Consider the following 21,399-nt stretch of genomic DNA (forward strand, 5'->3'; position numbering starts at 1 on the left):
TATCTGCTGGTCGTCATTTATCATCAACTTCTTGGTTAAAAGTTAACGTCTGTGTTTGTAGTCATGCTGATGTTAGTGAGGAACTGGTCATCCAACGCTGCCATAAACTCCCTAACCCTCTCTGGAAGATGTTTCTCCTTGACGCTGTCTCCAGGAAACTTTTCTCTTCTTTTAAACGTTCAGTGTTTGTTGTTGTTGTTTGGGTGCAGCCTTTGACTGAGTGGACTCCATGGATTCTGTTTAGATGTTTTTATTGTTGGTAGAGTTGAATGATTCATCTGATGATATATCGTTTATCACACACATGTCAACACACAGGCCAGATGTGATAGTTGTGGTCCAGTGGTTGACGGTGGAGCGTTCAGGTCTTATCGGTGCAGTAATTCTCCCTCAGACACATGTAATGATTAAAAACTTTCCCATGAATCATTAGAGCTGATCTGTGCTCGCTGTGTCTGTTAATGTTTGAAGACTTTATGAGTCTTAGCGGTTTATGGCTGGGAGGGGACCATGTTTGTCCAGAGTCTGCACTGTTGCTATGGTTACCTGCAGGTTAGAGCACCTTCAAGGTTAAAGTGTCCACTTTCACAGCCAATCAGAGAACGAGGTTCCCCAGGAGTCAGGAACTCTTTAGAGTAGCTTCTCGTGTCTCTGTTGATGTTGTGGATCATGGCGGCCTCCGTCCACGTCTGAAGACGTCTGGAGCATCACAGTCACATGTGTACGATGCTCACAGGAAACTGTTACGTCCCTCTGCATCCACACCAGCCTCTGTCCAAGAACTGATCCAGTCCAAACACCTGGATGTGTTCTGGCGGTAACGGTTGTGTGGACTTGGTACAGCCGCGTATCCCAGAATGCATTTCACAGGTGTCACCATATTGAGTGCAAACTATCAAACCCAGACTTGGTGTTGTGACTGAAGTGTGTCCTTGGCTCCTCCTCCTCCTCTAGAGGTTTAGATGATTGGATTATAGATTTATTAGACTGATCCTCTACTGAGAGATAACAGAGGACTGATCCAGGCGTCACCACGGTGCTGACCTCCGTGTTATCTGAGTCGCTGTCATAAAACCGGCGCTCTCACTGAGGGTGGAGGTTTATCAGCAGCTCAGAGATTATAAAACCACTTCCTGTTCAGTCCGGACACACGGAGTGTTCCTCAGGTGTATGCGTCACATGGAACATGACCAGCAACGAATACATCCGTCTTCATGTTTATGAAAAATGTTTGCTGACGCAGAGAATAAGACTAAATGAAATGTTTTAAAGGACAAGTGTGAACGAGCTGAACGGATTCTGCTGCAGTCATTTCTAAACAAGATCATTTTAGTCCTCACAAGTTTTTCATTATTGAACAATCCAACCTACCAGGAACTGGACCCCCCCCCAAACTGCTCACAGTTAACATTGTCTTAAATCAGCCAGTGTTACCCTAAATTGACTAACTGATTGATGTCCTGTTCCTCCCCAGGTTCCTCCATCCCTCTCCCCCCTCCCCCAGCTCCATCATGCCCATCCTCAAAAACCTCCCAGTGCGCCTGAAAGGTGGCGGTCCGACTCTAGAAAACGCCCTGATCCTTCGCAGGATGAGCCTCAACATTACGCCCCACCACCACAGCCCCTTCAACAATGATGACGACGACGGCAGCGGGAACCAGTGGTCGCCCGGCAGCTCGCTCCTGGACGGCGACGTACCAAGGGACCGCAACCCGTTTGAGGACGAGGAGGACGAGAACGAGGCCAATGAGGGGAAAAGGGGAAGCGGCGGCGGAGGAGGCGGCGGCGGCTCAGCGAAGGGTTCGTTCAAGTTCAAGTCGCCGCTGAAGAGCCTCGGCAAGCTGGGGAAGAACCTGAGAATGTCGGCGAGGAGCAAAGGAAGCACCACGCCCTCGCCACAGGGGTCCCTGCACGGGACGCCTTCACCTTCAGAGAAGAAGAAGAGAGGGAGGAGGAGCTCTGAAGGAAGTCTGCTCAGGTACAGTAGAATAAGAACTGGTACAAGGTTGTTATTGGACAGGACACGATCAATACCAACATAGGAACGGTTCCATCCACTTGGTATGAGCCTCATTTGGAGCTAGGTTATGGAAACTAAAGGTAAAGGTGGATGGTGGCTGTCAGTTAGCCTAAACCAGCTAACATCGGCCTGAACAACGTTAGCCTAAATGCTAATGCCATCTACATATAATTAAATGCTCTGGTCGTCCATAGAGGACAGCTCTTTGTAGAGGACAGTTGGTCTCTAGTGGACGTCCTAGGCTCTGGTTACCTTGGTAACCCCTTAGACCATAAAAATACGTCCATGGACGGAGCTAGCTAGCTCTTCTTCTTCTGGGTCTGGTGGCAGGAATCAAAAGGGGCGGAGCTAGGTTAGAGAAATCAGGGTCGATTTAGAGATATTTTTGTTATTATTAAAACCTGTCATTTGTAGAGGTGGAATATAAAAGAGGGGGTAAAAGATTCGGTCTCTTTCTCCAGGTTTGCAGGGAAATATCGCGACAGCCTCGGCTCCCGCAAGGAGTCGCTCACCAACAGTGAAATGAACGGCACTGACAGCGAGTGCGACTCCACCAGCCGCCGCCTGACCTTCATGAAGATGGTGGGCCTGGGGAAGCTGAAGAGGGAGTCTGGGGCAGACCACTCGTCGCAGGGACCCGAGGACCCGCCGGTGCAGGAGGAGGTGGTGGAGGAGGTCAAACCCAGAGAGCCGCTGTCAGGTAAGAGAAAACCTCACCGACGAGGAACACTATGATGAGTCATGACAACGGAGAAGGACCAGACTAAAGTAGAGATGTGGAAGAGGTTTGACTCATTTAGATCTTATCGCTCTTCTGAATTCCAACGCTGGAAGGCAGCTGCTGATTTAATGGTGAAAGGAAATGACAGAAGCTTTTTATCAGATCACTTCAGCTGCTTGGAGTTCAGACAGGAATTACTTCAAACATAAATCTAAACCATCTATGTTAAAATAAACTAGCTAACATTAGCCCAAACCAGCAAGTGTTAGCCCAAACAGCTAAGATTAGCTTAAACCAGCAAATGTTAGCTTATACTGGCCAAGGTTAACCCATATCAGCTAATATTTGCCTAATCCTACTAACATTAGCCGTAACTAGCAAAACCAGCAAATGTTAGCAATGTTAGCAATGTTAGCTAGCCAATATTAGCCTCATTATCCTAAACTAACCAACCTTAGCTTAAAGCAGCTAATATGAATATAGATCAGCTAACATTGGCCTAAACAACATTAGCCTAAATACTAATGTCTTTGTCCCAGGATCTGGTTACCATGGTTACCCTCTTGTATATTTCCCAGTGAAACAATCAGAACTTAAAAATATGCGGTGCTAGCTCTTCTTCTTCTTCTGGGTTCACCTGTCACTCCAAGCCGCTATCATCGTGGTGGATCTGGTGGTAGGAACCAAAATGGTGGACGTGTTTCCTTCAGGGAAGGAACTCTGTGTGAATCATGTGTCAATCAGCTGTTCATAGAGGGAAATAAAACTGTGAACTGATTATTTTCTTGTGTGTGCAGTGAACACAGCTCTCCAGATGTTTTCTCTTTGTGGTCCAGTTTGTTTTCATACCAGCCCAGCTGATCTTATCAGCGCCGGCCGACAGTCTGAGGACTATTTTAGATCTGACAATGAACCATGAACAGCCAGCTTAGCCAGGGTGACCTTACAGCCAACCAGGTTACAGCGGCGGGAGGTAATTCTCCAGGATTTTCCACGACGACGCTGGAATCTGATTGTGAAGCGTGTGGTCTTGTTTTTATTAATGTTGTGGGGACCAAATAAAAGTGGTTCAGACCTGGTTCTAGGGTTAGGGTTAGAGAATGCACTTTGTGAATGGAAGGTCCTCACAGAGATATAAATAGGAGTTTGTGTGATATGATTAGTCTCGGGCCAGTCCTGGAAACTTTCTGAGGGCGTCCATTGTTTATTGTAGCCTGTTTACTCTGCCACTTTTGTAATGAAATATTTAAGTGTGTGTGTTCTCAGTTCCTCCACACCCTTGTTTACGTGTTCTCTGCTGCATTACGCCCAGCTCACTTTAGATTCATTAACCATCATCATCATCATCATCATCCGTTGGTGACTTGTGAATTAAAATGTCAGAAACAACAGCACCATCGATGACTCAATGACAGCAAACAGCCTGAACGTCATTGTTCCTGTTTCATATAAGAATAAATCTTGTATCTGTGGAGTCGTACGTTGGGCTCCAGTCAAGGTGTGAATGTGTCTAGTGTTTGGACGGAGCTAAAAGAAAATACTGTCAACAACATCATTGTCGCTCCATCTGTCGTTCACCCGGCGCTCCCAGCCCGACCTAAATCAGCCAACATAAATCTATATAAGCTAATATTAATCTACACTAGCCAGCCTTAGCCAACACAAGCAAATGTTAGCCTAAATCAGCTCACATTAGCCTAAACAATATTAGCCTAAACCAGCTAATGTTGCATATACTCCCGTCCACATCCATGTCTCTGCAGAGGACAGTCTGTCTCCAGTTGTCTCCAGGTGTACCAGATGTCACCTGACCCGAGTCCAGAGCAAACACACCCTGCTGTAGTTTAACGATCAAACTGAGATAGATTAGCACTTAAAGTCTTATTTCACTTGAGTGTGAAGTGCAGGGAAAGTTCTGGACGTTCAGATGAGGGCTTGTTGTCAGATGCTGCTAAACCAGCGTATCAGCAGATCAGGTTCCTGCTGAGTAAGTGAGTTTGATGCATGTACAAACAGCTCTGACGCCTCCAAGATGTTTAGCAGTGAAACAAACAACACAGAGCTCAGAGTTCTACCTTCACTTCTAGAAGCGCTGGATCACGGTCGTATGTCCTGCAGTGTTGAGGAAGCATTTAATGAAAATAAACTGAGACACCTGAAACCTGCAAACAGAATCGCTCACATGTACTACACCTTCACACAAAACAAAGGTTCATCCAGCTCCAAACTAAACAAAACTCAAACAGCTGCAGTCAGTCGAAAAGATCGTTATCAGGAACAAAAACTCAACTGCAGCATGTTCAGAATCAGGAAGCAATGACTTGAAACCTGTTTATTTCCATTAAGTCTAGATTTGTTGAGTGCTTCATAGACCCTCCGTCCACCCCCACCTCCTCCTGTAGGTTCACATAAATGTGTTTTATTGTCTCATTCATTTAAAAAAAATGCAACTTCCATTTTGAACTGTGAAAATAATTAGTTGTTAAACCATTTTCTTGTAGACAAAATAAATAAATAACTGACGAGCGTTGCATCATTCTAATCTCTGATCTCGCTGGCTCAGTGTAATGTCGTTTAGCTGGTTTGGGCTAATGTTAGCCGATTTAGGTTAACGATATTTAGGCTAATGTTAGCTGGTTAGCTTTGCAATATGTTTTATGTTCTGCTTGTTTTACTGTGAAATAGACAAGAGGGTTACCAAGGCAACCAGCCTGGGACGTCCAATAGAGACCAACTGTCTGCTACAAAGACATGCTAATGTGAGCTAGTTTGGATGTAGCATCAGAGGATTAAATCATTGATTCAAATCTCTAGAATAAGACACAGATGCTCATGAGACTCCACTTAGCATTTAACACGCTAACACGCTAACAAAGGAGTATTATCTGCATGTGGTTCTTGTTCTAGATAATATCTGTTTTACCAAATATTTACTGAACGATGGGACGGAACGTGTCATCACCACTGAGCACCAGAGCATTAAACCCTTATCTTATCGATCAGTTCCTCAAGGTGTTTGAAGCTCTGCTGCTACATACCTGCCGTGCAGAGCCGCTGAATGCGTCCATCAGATCAACCGTCAGCTCTGCACGCTTCCGTAAGAATCCAGAATGCATGAAAACAACAGTCAGCAGCCGAGTCAGACCGAGGTCATTCACCCCGATACACCTGAACTCACCAGCAAAAGTCTCTGTTAGGAACTGATTCTGCTCCTGCAAAGATCTGCTGGGCCAATCAGATGATGTGGGCGGGGCTTAATGTGGTGATGGGCAGAAGAGTAACAGTAGTCATAAACGACATCTAGAAATGACAGGCTAAGCTAGGCTAACCATGCTTGCATGCTAGGCTACAGGCTCATTTAAAGTATTGCAGAACATAGACGGTGTAACCTACGTAGCCAACGGTGTGTCTTTTTCATCAGTCAGGTTAATTTTCGTTTTTACTTCCTGCTTGTCTGTCAACAATGGCAACTGAAACTTTAGCTGATATTTCACCTAAGACGAGTCGTACAAACCTCCTCAGTTAACCTTACCTCCATGTGTTCCATCTTTATTGATCCAAAACAATCAATTCAAAGATGGAGAAGCAGCTGGAAATACTAAAGCAGAAACACGCTACTACCAGGGGGGCCAATCACAGCGTTAGGGTCTGGGCTGCTGCTGTAGCTTCTGCATCAATTGCACGCAGAAGCATAAATCACCTATAAGCGTCTGCAGCTTTAAATGCTAACTGTGCTAGCATGCTAGGCTGAGAGTCTGCAGATTTAAATGCTAACTGTGCTAGCATGCTGTATGTAAAAACTACAATGGACTATACAGGGTTTTGAATTGCACAGCTGGACCAGGTGTAACTGGGTTATGAAGTTGTACACAGTGCCCAGTAAAGGTGTTGAACCTTGAGGTGTAATAATATTGCACATATTAGGGTGTTGGTTGTGGAGCCTCAGTCCTGTCAGGTCTCCATGCAGGGGGTGGGACTCATTGTCCAGCATGGAGGACACTTTAGCCAGGACTGTCCTGTCACACACCTCCCTCACTGAGTCCAGAGAGCAGGACAGAGCTGGACTTCCTGATGACCTTATCCAGCTTCTTCCTGTCCCTCTCTGTGATGCCACTGCTCCAGCAGACCACTCCGTACAGGATGGCTGATGCCACTGGAGTCCTAGAAGGTCTTCATTAGTGCCCCTTTCACTCCAAAAGACCTCAGTCTCCTCTGAAGGTAGAGCCTGCTCTGTCTGAGTGCATCAGTCCAGTGGTGGCGGTAACCAGTAGAAAGTTGAATGCTATAGTTGTTCTGTGTGAAACAGCTGGAACGTGTGACGGTTTAGAAGAAGAAAATTGTTATGAAATCAGATAATTGTCTGAGCTTCTGTTTAGAACAAACTGACCTCAGTGTTTGTGTCTGAAGTTTCTCTGTGTCTGGAGAACGTTGAATAAACTCAGCTCTGATTCAGTCTGAATAAACATCTGAGAAACTGACTCTGTGATCTGAACCTGAACCTGAATCTGAACCTGAATCTGAATCTGAATCTGAACCTGAATCTGAATCTGAACCTGAACCTGAACCTGAATCTGAATCTGAACCTGAATCTGAACCTTAACCTGAATCTGAACCTTAACCTGAATCTGAATCTGAATCTGAACCTGAATCTGAATCTGAATCTGAACCTGAATCTGAACCTGAATCTGAACCTTAACCTGAATCTGAATCTGAATCTGAACCTGATCCTGATCTAGAATCAGTCTGTTGATGAAAGCTTCATGGCTAATTTTCCAGGAAGGAAGGAAGTGGTTTAAAAGAGTTGGATAATTAAAGTGACAGCGCTCCCTAGTGGTCAGAGCAGAACAGGAAGTGTGGTCGGGGTAGGGAGGAGATCAGGTGGATGGATGGTCAACAAAACAAAACAGGAAATAAGATGAAACTTTGTTGTTATTTTACAACAAATATTCAACGATTGAATAATGAATGACTCCTCTGAAGTCAACGAAGTCTAACAGATCTCTGCCATTACAGGGTCACATTGAGGACATGTTGGGGACATATTGAGGACATGTTGGGGACATATTGAGGACATGTTGAGGACATGTTGGGGACATGTTGGGGACATGTTGAGGACATATTGGAGACATATTGAGGACATGTTGGGGACATGTTGAGGACATATTGAGGACATGTTGGGGACATGTTGAGGACATATTGAGGACATGTTGAGGACATGTTGGGGACATGTTGGGGACATGTTGAGGACATATTGGAGACATATTGAGGACATGTTGGGGACATGTTGAGGACATATTGAGGACATGTTGGGGACATGTTGAGGACATATTGGGGACTCCATTATTAATGAATCCACTCTCATGTTACTGTCTCTGAGCGGCGGCGGCAGCGCTGGCTGGCAACGTGTCGCTGCAGGTGTCGATAAGAAACCTAAAGCTGAAATCTGAAACAGGAAGTCCGACTTTAAGGACCCCTAAAAGCCCCAAACACTCAGGTTCTCAGGTTCATGTTGATCCGAAGCGTTTTAGTCCTGAACAAAGTGTCTCAGAACGTTTTAAAACCAGGTGTTGATTTATCTGAAATCCAAAAAACAAGCTGGAACAAGTGAAACTCGTTGGGTTCCCTCGGGACGTTTGTTTTTGGATAATTCGTGACCTGGACGACTGAGAACCTCCACAGACAAAGAGTTTAGGATTTCATTTTAAACTGATGATTTGTTCATGGAGTCAAGCTTCGTTTCATCTAAACTCGATCTGTTATAAAGATCTGATTCTTCTTCTTCTTCGTCTCTTTTCATTGTCCCTTCAGTAGAAGGACATTCTGTGTCCATCAGCTGCTGGAGGACTTCCTGTCTGAACAGACTCTCTAAACTCAGCTCAGTCTGATTCTCTATTATTGAAGCTTTAAACCAAACTCAACGGTTAGGAAGACAAACTAGACCGTCGCTGTTTCTATTATTCTGTCACACAGACACCGATCAGCTGAGGACGAAGGCTCACATTGGTTTTTAAGGAAGAGTTTAAAGATGATTTATTGGTTTGTTCATTTAAACAGTGGAAGAAGAAGAAGAAGAAGAAATGATGGACTGAAAGTCAGAGTGACAAAGAAATCTGCAGAAAGCTGTTGAAAGATGGTTCTAATACTGTGGAGCACTGAAGCTGCTGGACATAGAACAGAAGAAGAAGAAGATAATGGAATAGGAAAAGGAAGAAGAAGGAGGAAGAGGAGAAGAAGAATGGGAGCTTTTATTTTTTAATTGTTATAATTTGACGTCTGCTGCCGATCACCTCCATCCTCTAACCTGCTCAGTTACTCTGACGTCAGACCGTTATTTGTTTATCTGGTTGAAATGCATTCTGGGATAGCTGTCTGTACCGGGCCGTCCTGGTCCCAGCTGCAGGTTTAACGTGTCTCCGTCTGGACCTGAAACTAGAGAAGCTGCTGAGTCAGAGGAACGAAGGAGTGAAGTGTGACGTCCAACAGTAGCAGGACTGTAACACAACGTAACCTGAGATCTGTCTTCACATTTTTCCGTCGGTTCAGTGAAGGAAACGTGTTGGTTAAACACTCAGCTCTGTTTCTTAGTTGTTCGTCCTTCAGCCTCCTCCTTCTCCTCTTTGTGTCTTTGTTTCCTCCGAGGACTGAATATCTAATAAGTGGAGGATCATCCTGTTTAGTCCCTGCAGGCACAGCTGCCTCAAATATGTTTCCTCCAGTCTTTGCTTTTCCTCTCCTGTCTTTATTTGTGTCCTCAGGTTCACTTCTTCTTCTTCTTCTTCTTCTTCTTCTTCTTCTTCTTCTTCTGTAATCGATCTTGAACTTCCTTCCTTCTCTTTTATTTGAGACAAACAAGTTGCATCTGTCTGATTAATCAGCTCCAACCAATCAGAGACATGTAGCTTCTGTCCATCACCATGTTAAGCCCCGCCCACATCATCAAATCAAAATCAGTTCTCAACAGAGAGACTCCAGAACAACTTTCTGTGGGGGGGGGGGGGGGGTGCTCAGTGGTGATCCATGCAGCTGGACTAGATTTCCTCTGAAGACAGACGGTGAACAAAGAGAGCTGTGTTTCGGGGGGGGGGGGGGGGGGACACGTATGTAGTGTGTCCGTGTGTGTTGTAGTGTGTAGTGTGTGTCCATGTGTGTTGTAGTGTGTAGTGTGTAGTGTGTGTCCATGTGTGTTGTAGTGTGTAGTGTGTAGTGTGTAGTGTGTGTCCATGTGTGTTGTAGTGTGTAGTGTGTGTCCATGTGTGTTGTAGTGTGTAGTGTGTAGTGTGTGTCCATGTGTGTTGTAGTGTGTAGTGTGTGTCCATGTGTGTTGTAGTGTGTAGTGTGTGTCCATGTGTGTTGTAGTGTGTAGTGTGTAGTGTGTAGTGTGTGTCCATGTGTGTTGTAGTGTGTAGTGTGTGTCCATGTGTGTCCATGTGTGTTGTAGTGTGTAGTGTGTGTCCATGTGTGTTGTAGTGTGTAGTGTGTAGTGTGTGTCCGTGTGTGTCCATGTGTGTTGTAGTGTGTAGTGTGTAGTGTGTGTCCGTGTGTGTTGTAGTGTGTGTCCGTGTGTGTTGTAGTGTGTAGTGTGTGTCCATGTGTGTTGTAGTGTGTAGTGTGTAGTGTGTGTCCATGTGTGTTGTAGTGTGTAGTGTGTAGTGTGTGTCCGTGTGTGTCCATGTGTGTTGTAGTGTGTAGTGTGTAGTGTGTGTCCGTGTGTGTTGTAGTGTGTAGTGTGTGTCCGTGTGTGTGTTGTAGTGTGTAGTGTGTGTCCATGTGTGTGTTGTAGTGTGTAGTGTGTAGTGTGTGTCCATGTGTGTGTTGTTACAGCTGTTTCAGTCGTCTGTTCTGAACGTGTCCAGATCTCAAATATCAGCGTCCCACCCGTCTGGTTTTATTAGCTGTGGAGGACAAACTCTTACAGAATACTGCTGTTGTGGGGACATTTTTATATTTTCTGATGGTTTAAACCTGTTCAGTGTCTCACACGTCTCAGCCCCCCCCCCCCCCCAGAGCCTCATTAAGGCTGACCTCTCTGTGTCTGGACGCTCTACATGTGCAGCTTTTTATTTAAACCGATCCCAACAGATCACTGCTACAACTTGTGGTTCCTAGAGGTTCTAAAGTAGAATGGGGGGGGTAGAGCCTGCTTGGGTTCAGGAGGCAGACCCCCTCTCTACGTTGAAGGTCAGGACTGAAGGTTCTTTTAGAGTTCTGTAGGACGTAGGTACGTCCTGCCGACACCGACATCCAGGTCATGGTTTATCCAAAAAAGGTTCAAAAAGGCAACTGGACTTGTCTTCTTCAGAACTGAATATCATTCATTTATCTTCTATACCCGTTTACTCCTGTTAAGGGTCACGGGGGTCTGCTGAAGCCTATCCCAGCTGTCATTGGGCGAGAGGCAGGGGTACACCCTGGACAGGTCGCCAGTCCATCGCAGGGCCACACAGAGACAGACAACCATTCACACTCACACTCACACCTACGGCCAATTTAGAATCACCAATTAACCTAATGAGCATGTCTTTGGACGGTGGGAGGAAGCCGGAGTACCCGGAGAGAACCCACGCAGACACAGGGAGAACATGCAGACTCCACACAGAAAGGCCAGCCGGCCCATGGATTCGAACCGGTGACCTTCTTGCTGTGAGGCATCAGTGCTAACCACCTCACCACTGTGCCGCCCAGAACTGAATATCTTTATATTTAATCGTTATACCTCACCTGACCTCACCTGTAACACCACCGTCTTCTTGGTGCTGCTCTGGGTTCTTTAAAGCATCTTGAGACAGTTTGAATTGTTGCTGATGCTGTGGCTCAGTAGGTAGAGCGGGTTGTCCACGAACCAGAGGGTTAGCGGTTCGATCCCCAGAATGTGCCACATGCCAAAGTGTCCTTGAGCAAGACACTGAACCCCCAGTTGCTCCCAGTGTGTGGCACTGGTGTGTAAATGTGTTGTGTAAAAACATGTTCCAGTTCCTGAGGGATCCTCAGACCGGTCAGGATATAGGATCCTCTGAGGGACCACTGGGTCTGTTCCAGGGTCTCCTCCCAGCTGACCACACCCAGGAGGCGTCTCCACCAGATGTCACCTCAATCGACCCGTTTAGACGTGAAGAACCAGCTCCAGACGCCCTACTTGGTTCCACGATGCCGTTCTCTTTGGTCGCTACCCGAGGGTCATGACCGCTGGTGAGGGTTGGACCTGGAAGCTTTTACTTCATCCATCCCAGAAACAATTAAATAAATCCTCCTTCCATCGTGACCTCTGATCTGCCGTAGCAACTAAACTTGATTTTACTGTCGACCCCGAAACAAAAGGAAAAGTTCAAAGATGTTCCTCTGTTCCACATTGTTCTATTTGTAGAGAGGACCTTCCTCTGGGCTTTGTGTGTTTGCTCTTTTTTTGGTCACTTTTCCATATAGTACTAAAGTTGATCCATTTTGTTCTGGGTTCTACAATGTTTTCAGTGTTGAAACGTGTTCAGACTTGGGTTAGGGTTGAGGTTAAGGTTAAGAGATGCATTATGTCAATGACGGGTCCTCACAAAGATGGAAACAGGACTTTGTTTGATCTTGTCTTCCTCTGTTGCCACTGAGGACGGGACGACAACATCTGGACGCCTCACATCCTCACTCTGTCTTTTATTTTGAAAGAGCAGCTCTGCCCTGGGAAACGGCAGCTGATGCAGGAGACAACATCATTTCCTGTTGACGAGTTGATGAGTCACGCTGTCTGTCCTCAGACGGATCTCGTCCTCAGAGACTTTGTGGCGTAAATCTTTATTTCAGAGTCACAATGAAAGTGGCAGCTGTCACAGGGCGTGGTCATCAACGGCGTGCAGAGGAGAGTAATCTGTCAATCATGATGACATCATCTGCTGACATCACAGTCCCTTCCCTGGATGACCTCACTCTGTCAGACACATGGAGCCAATATTACATATCATGTCCTCCTTATGTCCAGTATCTGCTGTGACCTCCTTGTAACTAAACATTTCTGGTAACTGCTGATCAGTGGTCTACAGCAGCTTGGAGGAATTTTAGCCCATTCCTCAGAACAGAACCACTTCAGTTCTGAGATGTTGGTGGGTTTCCTCACATCAACTGCTTGCTTCAGGTCCTTCCACAACATTTCTATTGGATTAAGGTCAGGACTTTGACTTGGCCGTTCCTAAACATTCATCTTGTTCTTCTTTAACCGTTCTTTTGTAGAACCACTTGTGTTCTTGGGCTCGTTGTCTTGCTTCATGCAGACTGAGACAAATCCCTGATTTATTGAAACTAAACCAGGAACTGAACCACACCTGAGTCTCATTACATTGATGGAAACACTTCTGAACACATGGACTCTGATTGGATCCTAGAGGAGCACCTCTCTGATATGTAATATTGGCTCATTTTAGTTCCATGGGTTCTCTTTGTCGACTTTCAGGACATCTTCTGTTGTTTTGAATAAAAAGTGTAAAATAGTTTAAGTGTACAACTTGGAAGATAAAACCTGGTCACAGGAAGAAACCAGAGACCATGACTGACCCTAGTGTGTTTTCCAAAATAAAGTCCCATGGTCTCTATGTCACCATCACTGACAAGAGATCGTTTGGAAGTAAAAAGCTTCTGAGAAGAGATGTTTAGATTGATGGATGGATTTAAAGATACAGATGGTGGAGCTGGTCTGAGAGAGAGAGTGAGAGAATAATATTAAATTTAAAGAGTGAGGACTGATTGGTTCTGAGAAGACGAACAGATAATGAGGAGTGACAGCGTGGGACAGAACAAATGGTTCCTCTTAGCTTTTACCACAGAATCACTTGATGTATTAAAACAAACAACACAGCTTCTTATTTCCACTAGAGACAGCAGCAGTTCATGAATCATTTGTTAGACAAAGCATCTGTCCAACAAATGATGCTCAGATTTTAAAGACCTGGTGTTTCTTTGTCTAATCTGAGATTAAACTGAAGAATGAATCAGAACTGGTCTCCCTGACTCTCTAACTTCCATTTGGTATAATTATTTAAGGGGAGGTCACAGAGTTTAAACTTGAATCGGTTTCTTCGTCTCCTTCAGTCCTAGAGATCCTGCAGCTGGTGAAGAAGCGGGACCTGTTCTTGGCCGACTCCCACATCCTGGAGCTGGAGCAGGAGTGTAACGAGTCAGCGTCGGTCGACCGGGGAGCCGCCACGACGCAGCCGGAAGACGCCGCTAGTCCCGGCGTGAAGGACGGCGGGCGGAGGAAGGTGAAGGACGTGGAGCTGCTGTATGAGGAGCTGCAGAAGGAGCTGTGGGCAGTGGTCAGGGAGTCCCTGAGGTCCTCGACAGCCGGACCCAACCTGGGGCTGGTGGTTCAGGTAAATTCCTGTCTTTGGATCAGTTCACACAGCTAACAGCTAACGGCTAACAGTTTCAAGTTAAAAGCAAGTGGCTAATGGCTACAAGCTTATGGCTAACGGCTAACTGTTGTCTGTGCCTCTGCAGGTGCTGCAGCAGGAGGAGCAGGCTGACAAAGACTGGGCCCTCAGAGAGGAAGTGGCCCCCGGTGGCCCGAGGCCTCGCCGCCTGAAGCAGAGGTGGAGGGAGGCGGTGGAGGAGGCAGCCGACGGCTCTCTGCCTCAGAGGGCGGAGTTCACAGCCGGAGAGCTGGACAAATACCTGGACCGGCTCCGGGTCCGAGTGGTGGAGGACCTGGGGGCCGCCAACAGGAACGTGGTGTCCATTTACCCCGAAGAGTACCAGCCGTTCCAGGTGAGAGCACACCTGCACCAGATCAACGTCTGCAGAGACACGAGTCCATTAAAACCAAACATCTTTTATTTACGACACGACATGAGACACTAATAGAACCCCATCGCTACCAATAAAGACGGAAGTCAAAGAGTAAAATGTAAAAAAGTAATGGAACCATGTCACACCCTGACCTTTGACCTGTGACCTGTGACCTTTGACCTGTGACCTGTGACCTGTCAGGTGTACGTGGAGAGCTACCACCAGGCCGTGGCGAGGCGACTGAAGGCGATCACTGACAACCAGCTGGAGATCACTGACATCTACTCTCTGCTGGACTGGCTGCACAACATCTACAACAGGTACAGTTTAATGAGATGAGATAAGATGGGATGAAATGAGACGAGACGGGATGAAATGAGACTAGACGGGATGAAATGAGACGAGACGGGATGAAATGAGACGAGACGAGATAAGATCATATGAGATGAGATGAGATGGGATGAAATAAGATGAGATGGGATGAAATGAGATGAGACAAGGAGAGATCAGATGAGATGAAATGAGGTAGATGGGATGAAATGAGATCAGATCAGATCAAATGGAATGAAATGAGATGAGATGAACTCTGTGTAGACTAACAGAATTTCTAACCGGTTCTGGTTTCAGGGACGTTCTGGGGACGGTTTGTATCACGTCTCCTTTCAGCAGATCTCAGCTGAGTCCTCTGCTGTCCTCAGAGACCGTGGACCGACTGGAGCTGGACTGTCTCAACTCTGTGCGGGTGAGATTGAACCTGATTAATAATCTGATCTTCTCTGAGATGATCCGTCCTGTGGGGTGATGGACCTGAGGTGCGTTTGTTTTGATGCGTGGCTCCTCCCTGTTCAGGCTAAAGTGACCACGGAGCTGACCCAGGTCCTGGACGAGGAGGAGAAGAGGTGGATGGAGACTCTGCACATCGAGGAGTACCAGATCTCTCTGGCCAAGACCGTCATCCAGGTAACACACCTCCGTTACCGTGGTAACAGCCTGCGGACACTGAACCGGAGGAGCGTTTTGTACGCTGATTGTTCTCTTTCCTCATCGTTCAACTGCTGCCAACGTCAACATCAAGCACTTCCTCACACACACACACACACACACACACACACACAGTGTTTATAGCTCTGTGAGGACGCTCCATTCACATACTGTATTCCCTCACACATAACCAAGAGCTTTAACCTAGAACCAAGTCTGGACAGGTTTTAACCCTCAGAGAGTTGAACATGTTCTCTGTACCATGACAAACTGTCCCCGTAACATAATAAAAACAAGGACACACACTAAGGGCTTTTATTTCCACTGGTAGCAGGTGTCTCCCTCTAGTGGTCAAACCTGGGTACAACTCAACGTGTCCACATGGCTATTCAGTCAAACTATAACTACTGATCTGGTCAAACCAGTTACTGATTCTCCAGGGTTAGGACTGAAATATAAAATAGATTCAGTAATGTGAGACCAGATAAGATAAAAAAAAATGAGCGGAGACTATTTGAGATAATATAAGATAATGATATTGAATCTGCTTTCATTGCACTTCAACTACAATTCTATGAACGTTTCTGCTGGTGTAGAAATAAAGAGTGAACAACAGAATCTGTGTTTGTTGTTTTCAGAGGCTGCAGGTTGATCTTGAACGTTCCGCCTCCATCAACAGGAGTCTGGGCTCCAGAGTGGCTCAGTGCAGCCTCAACGGGCTGGCTGACTTCCTGTACAGGTAAATTATCTCAAGCTACTCTTTCCATTGATACCAAGCATCACATAGCTGGAGCTAACCAGCTAGCCTCAGCTAACAGAGAAAACAGACAGACAGTCATCATGTCAGAGTTTCTTCTTCTGTCTCAATATTTCATCAAATCCAAAACCAACTGACAACAAATGTAACTGGTATAGTTTTATTATCTTCTGTCCTTTAGAGTCTATCCACATGATTCTACATCAGCTATGAACCACATGGTGACTTGACTGATAGAATCTGAGTGGTCTAATGGTGGTACTACAGATCATAAACACCATATACAGTCATCTTATAATGAAAGTTAGCTTAGCATTGATATGTAGCATGCCTTGGTGACTGGTTTCCCTGGGGAGTTCCATGTGTGAACAACATGGAGGAAATCTCCATCTTCTCCTGGATTGTATAATGATCACAATGGTAGAATGTGATGATGTCCAGGAGAAATGAAATGTCCAAAGGTTGAATTGTGTGTACGTTGCCTCCTGTAGTGGAATCAGTAGGATTTTGTAGCCAGATTCCCTTTCAAGAGGTAAGAACCCAACGTGGAACACTTTGGGTTCTTTGGTTCTCCACATGTCCAGATGGAGAGTGGGCCTGGTTCTATTGTTACTAGAACCTTTGTGGTATTTCTCTAAACTCTTGGTCCAGTTCTAGTCAAGGGGTTGCTGAATGAGTTCAGAATGATATCATTGCTATCAGGGTGTTTTCTACCATCTGATCTCGACACAACAATTAAAACCTTTTTCTCCAAGATCATTAATAAAGAAACAATGACTGATCCTAAAATGGAACCTTGTGGTTTTATCTGAATGATGTAAATAAACGACAGAATAAAGGAGATTCAGCATTTAACCAAATCATGATGATAAGCACGATTATAATTCTGGACTTTATTTGTTTTAGTTTCCAGCGTAAAGTCGAGATGTTCCACGAAGGGATGCAGAGCGGCATGTTCGGGGACAACGAGGACGGATACGTGTCCAGAACCATCGCCCTGGTCAACTGCTGCCCTCCATTCAGGTACAAATAGGAACCTGCAGCAGAGGAACATCCTTCTGTCTGGAAAATTCATCAAAAGACTTAAACTTTAATCTTTATTCTGAGCTGGTTTGCATCAGAATCTTTAATTTACTGTTTTTGCCATTTCCTGGATTCTTCTTGATTTTTTACTAACAAGATTAAACTCTGTGATGATCAGCATCTGGTGTTTGACAAGTGTTTACCGTCCCTAAAGGTCGACTGGATCCTAAACCCTCTTTTTTACTGATTCATCTATTCATCTATTCATCTATGCATGTGTGTTCTCGTTGCAGAGGCTTCGTGCAGCGCTGCGCTCAGTGCGATCCGTCCGTCACCGAGGACTCTCTGCGTCGAGCCAACAGGAGTCTGGATCACATCGTTCAGCAGGGAGTCCGGGTTCTGTCTGAACGCCTCTACCTGCACATCAGGGTAAAATACGAACTAACTGACCCTAAACCCTGAACATGACCCTGGAACCAGGTCTGAACAGGCTCCTGAAATTATTAATAACAACAAGAAAGCACTCAGTGTACCTCCTCTCCTCTTTGTGCTGAGTTTGTATCAATAAAGCTTTAGAATTCAGCTTAATGTTTAACTCTCCTTGATCCTGGGAGTGTCATTCACGTCACCATAGCAACGTGATTTATTTTCTCTTTGTTTGTAGCCGTTCTTTGAGCGGTTGGTGAAGAGGAAGTGGTTGAGCAACGCGGAGCCGTACGAACAGATTGAAGCTGTCATCAAAGAAGACTTCAAGAAATATCGTCGGATGGACAGTCCTCCATACCAGGTACACTCTTAGTCCTCCATGCCAGGTACACTCTCAGTCCTCCATACCAGGTACACTCTTAGTCCTCCATGCCAGGTACACTCTTAGTCCTCCATGCCAGGTACACTCTCAGTCCTCCATACCAGGTACACTCTTAGTCCTCCATACCAGGTACACTCTCAGTCCTCCATACCAGGTACACTCTCAGTCCTCCATACCAGGTACTCTCAGTCCTTCATACCAGGTACACTCTCAGTCCTTCATACCAGGTACACTCTTAGTCCTCCATACCAGGTACACTCTCAGTCCTCCATACCAGGTACTCTCAGTCCTCCATACCAGGTACACTCTCAGTCCTCCATACCAGGTACACTCTTAGTCCTCCATACCAGGTACACTCTTAGTCCTCCATACCAGGTACACTCAGTCCTCCATACCAGGTACTCTCAGTCCTCCATACCAGGTACACTCTCAGTCCTCCATACCAGGTACTCTCAGTCCTCCATACCAGGTACTCTCAGTCCTCCATACCAGGTACACTCAGTCCTCCATACCAGATACAGGCTAAAGTTTAGTCATCACCTAGACCCAGTTAACACATCCTCCTGTCTCTCTCTCTGTCTCTCTCTGTCTCTCTGTCTCTCGCCAGCTGCTGGTGGCCGAGGTTCACCGTCGGGTGGTGATGGAGTACCTCCGCGCGGTCATGAGAGGACGGATCATCTGCACCTCCATGAAGATGAGGAAGAGGCTGGCCGGCCGGCTCAGGGACGAAGGCAAACAGATCAAAGTCCTCTTCAAAGACCTGGTCAGTGTTGGAGGTCAGAGGTCAAACCCTGCAGCGCCTTCTCCTGGTATAAACTGATGTTTGTGTCTCTGTTAGGAGTCTCCGTCCAGCTGGTTGGACAGCGCCCTGTCCCACATCTCAGAGATCATCCAGCTGGAGGACGTCCCCTCCGTCCAGATGGAGGTTGCAGTTCTGGTCCGAGAGTTTCCAGATGTCAGGTATGAAGACTTGAAACATGGTCCTCTGCTCCCGGTGGATTCATTCAGGCTCTGCAGTCAAGAGTCTATGGCAGCTGCTTCCAAAATGGGCTTTCTCGTTTGTTTGTTTGTTTTTTTAAAGAAAATCTTTGTTCAGAATATCATTTATGTTGCTACTGATATTTATTGAATCAATCTATGATTACTTCATCATTTATAGACAATGTTATAGTAAAATCAAGGTTTTTCTAATTAAAAACTGATTATTTAAAAAATTAAATAGTCAAGACTCCAACAGAACCCAAAGTGTTCCACGTTGGGTTCTTACCTCTTGAAAGGGAATCTGGCTACAAAATCCTACTGATTCCACTACAGGAGGCAACGTACACACAATTCAACCTTTGGACATTTTATTTATCCTGGACATCATCACATTCTACCATTGTGATCATTATACAATCCAGAAGAAGATTGAGATTTCCGTTGGATAGGCTCAAAAGTTCCACAAAAGTGAATAAAAACTTCTGCCTTATCATTTAGGTTCTGTAAAAATATGCAGCGTGACACCTGACTCTCCTTCTCCTATCTTTGTTCAGGAAGAAGCATGTGTCGGCCATCTTGAACATCCGGGGAACAACCCGGCAAGGGGAGCGTCAGGAGATCCTCAACATCGTCAAAGACATCGAGAGCAGTGATGGTGGTCCAGCGGCGCTCCCTCGGGACCGGGCCCTCTTCGCCGAGGTGCCCGTCACCTCCGAGGTCCACTGCCTGAACGTGGGTCTGAGCCGCGTCGCCCTCACAGCGTCGTCCTGCTTCGCCACGCTGCGACCACGCCGACGTAAAACCAGAACACCTGTCCAGGAAAACCCAGACGACGTCCTCTGAGGTCAAACGGCTCAGAGATGTGTGTTTTCATTAATTTAAGAGTTTCAGACGGACCCCACTCTGAAAACTGAAAACATGCTAATGCTAGCAGAGCTTATGCTAGCAGAACTTATACTAGCAGAGCTTATGCTAGCAGAGCTGCATGAACCGCTAACCACCGGTTGCAGTGTTTTCCTGCAGGACTTACGAGCTGAACGGCACTTTATAGACGATGGTCCATGAACTTTCTGGTATTTCATGTTTGGGTTTTAGAACGGTTTTAGAAAAATCTTTGGTCCTTTAATATATGAGAAAAGACAGAAAGAAACTCCCCAGGAAACCCAGTCACCAAGGCATGCTACATATCAGTGCTAAGCTAACTTTCACTTGGCTGTATTGTGTTTGTTATCTGTAGGACCACCATTAGACCACTAGATGGAGGCAAAGAACCACGTATGAAAGTAAAGAACAGGGCTCAGATTCTATCAGTCCAGTCACCATGTGGTTCATAGGTGATGTAGAATCACGTGGATAGACTCTAAAGGACCACAGAAGATAAAAACATCAACAAATTTACAAATTACAAAGAAATAATACTGATTTAAAAAAACAAAACAAAAGCTCCGCTGATGATTCCACTCAATGTTTTTAGCTTAAAGAAAGACCTTTGGTTCTTATGTGAAAATATCAAGTGAACTTGATCAGTTAAACAAAAATAGTTTAAGTCTACACAGAATAAACTAGGTTAATTTTGTTTTATTTTTAGACTTCATTATTTTTCTCCAGTTTTTGGTTTTAAAAGCAAACTTGAAATACTAAAAAAAAACAAATAAACTGCACAGACCCTAGAGGACCAATGAGAGGGAACTGGGAGAAGACTAGAACTGGACCAGAACTGGATCAGAAGGTCCGAAAGGCTCCTCACCGACCGCCTGGATCAGTAAAGTAGAACCTGGACATAGAAGCAGCAGCTTTGGGATAATTCAGAAGACTTTGCCTGAGCTCTTAAATGTGTTAAAATAACAGTGGAGTCTGGTTTGAGAGATTTTATTGTTTTAATCAAAGGTACGAGACGATGAACTGAAGCTGTATTTTAGTTCATGTGTGAGATTTTCTTTGTGATTGGTGTTAATTAAATTTAAAGAATTTAAAGAAATAAACGAGGGCTCACTCTGTCGACATTTAAGGGACGAAGCATTTCCTTCATATTTCAGCATTTAACCGTTTAAAACTGTTTTAACTCCTGCTTTTCAGATCAGATTTTATCTACAATCTTTTTTTTTTGGAGTCACTCCTCTCACGTCTTCTCCTTTTATTCTATTATTTTAATTTTCATCGTGTCTGTAAATTGCGGATGTATGTAATGAATCTTTCTGTACAGAAATCAGCTTTAAACCAAATTAAACCAGATCAGAGCATCGATGGCTGTTCTGTCTCTGCCTTCAGTCAATGTCTCAACCTCTAAAGTCCTAGAGTACTGGGAACTCTAGGACTCCTGGTCTCTATGACCCTGGTCTCCATGGACC

General features: G+C 45.4%; 1 protein-coding gene across 1 annotated transcript; it reads left to right on the plus strand.

Annotated features, from left to right (window-relative positions):
• Positions 1-1,511: 1,511 nt before the first annotated feature.
• exoc3l2b (exocyst complex component 3-like 2b) lies at positions 1,512-21,278 on the plus strand (the record flags this gene model as incomplete). Its single annotated transcript, XM_084559003.1, has 14 exons — positions 1,512-1,978; positions 2,482-2,720; positions 13,806-14,086; positions 14,214-14,480; positions 14,703-14,821; positions 15,129-15,243; positions 15,351-15,461; positions 16,121-16,221; positions 17,146-17,262; positions 17,556-17,691; positions 17,927-18,049; positions 18,678-18,833; positions 18,909-19,030; positions 19,606-21,278. 14 exons carry the CDS (start codon positions 1,512-1,514, stop codon positions 19,892-19,894), a joined length of 2,643 nt encoding a protein of 880 aa, XP_084415129.1. The 3' UTR covers positions 19,895-21,278.
• Positions 21,279-21,399: the final 121 nt, after the last annotated feature.

The sequence above is a fragment of the Chelon labrosus genome (assembly GCF_963514085.1).
Source record: "Chelon labrosus genome assembly, chromosome: 13".
Taxonomy (NCBI): Eukaryota; Metazoa; Chordata; class Actinopteri; order Mugiliformes; family Mugilidae; genus Chelon; species Chelon labrosus.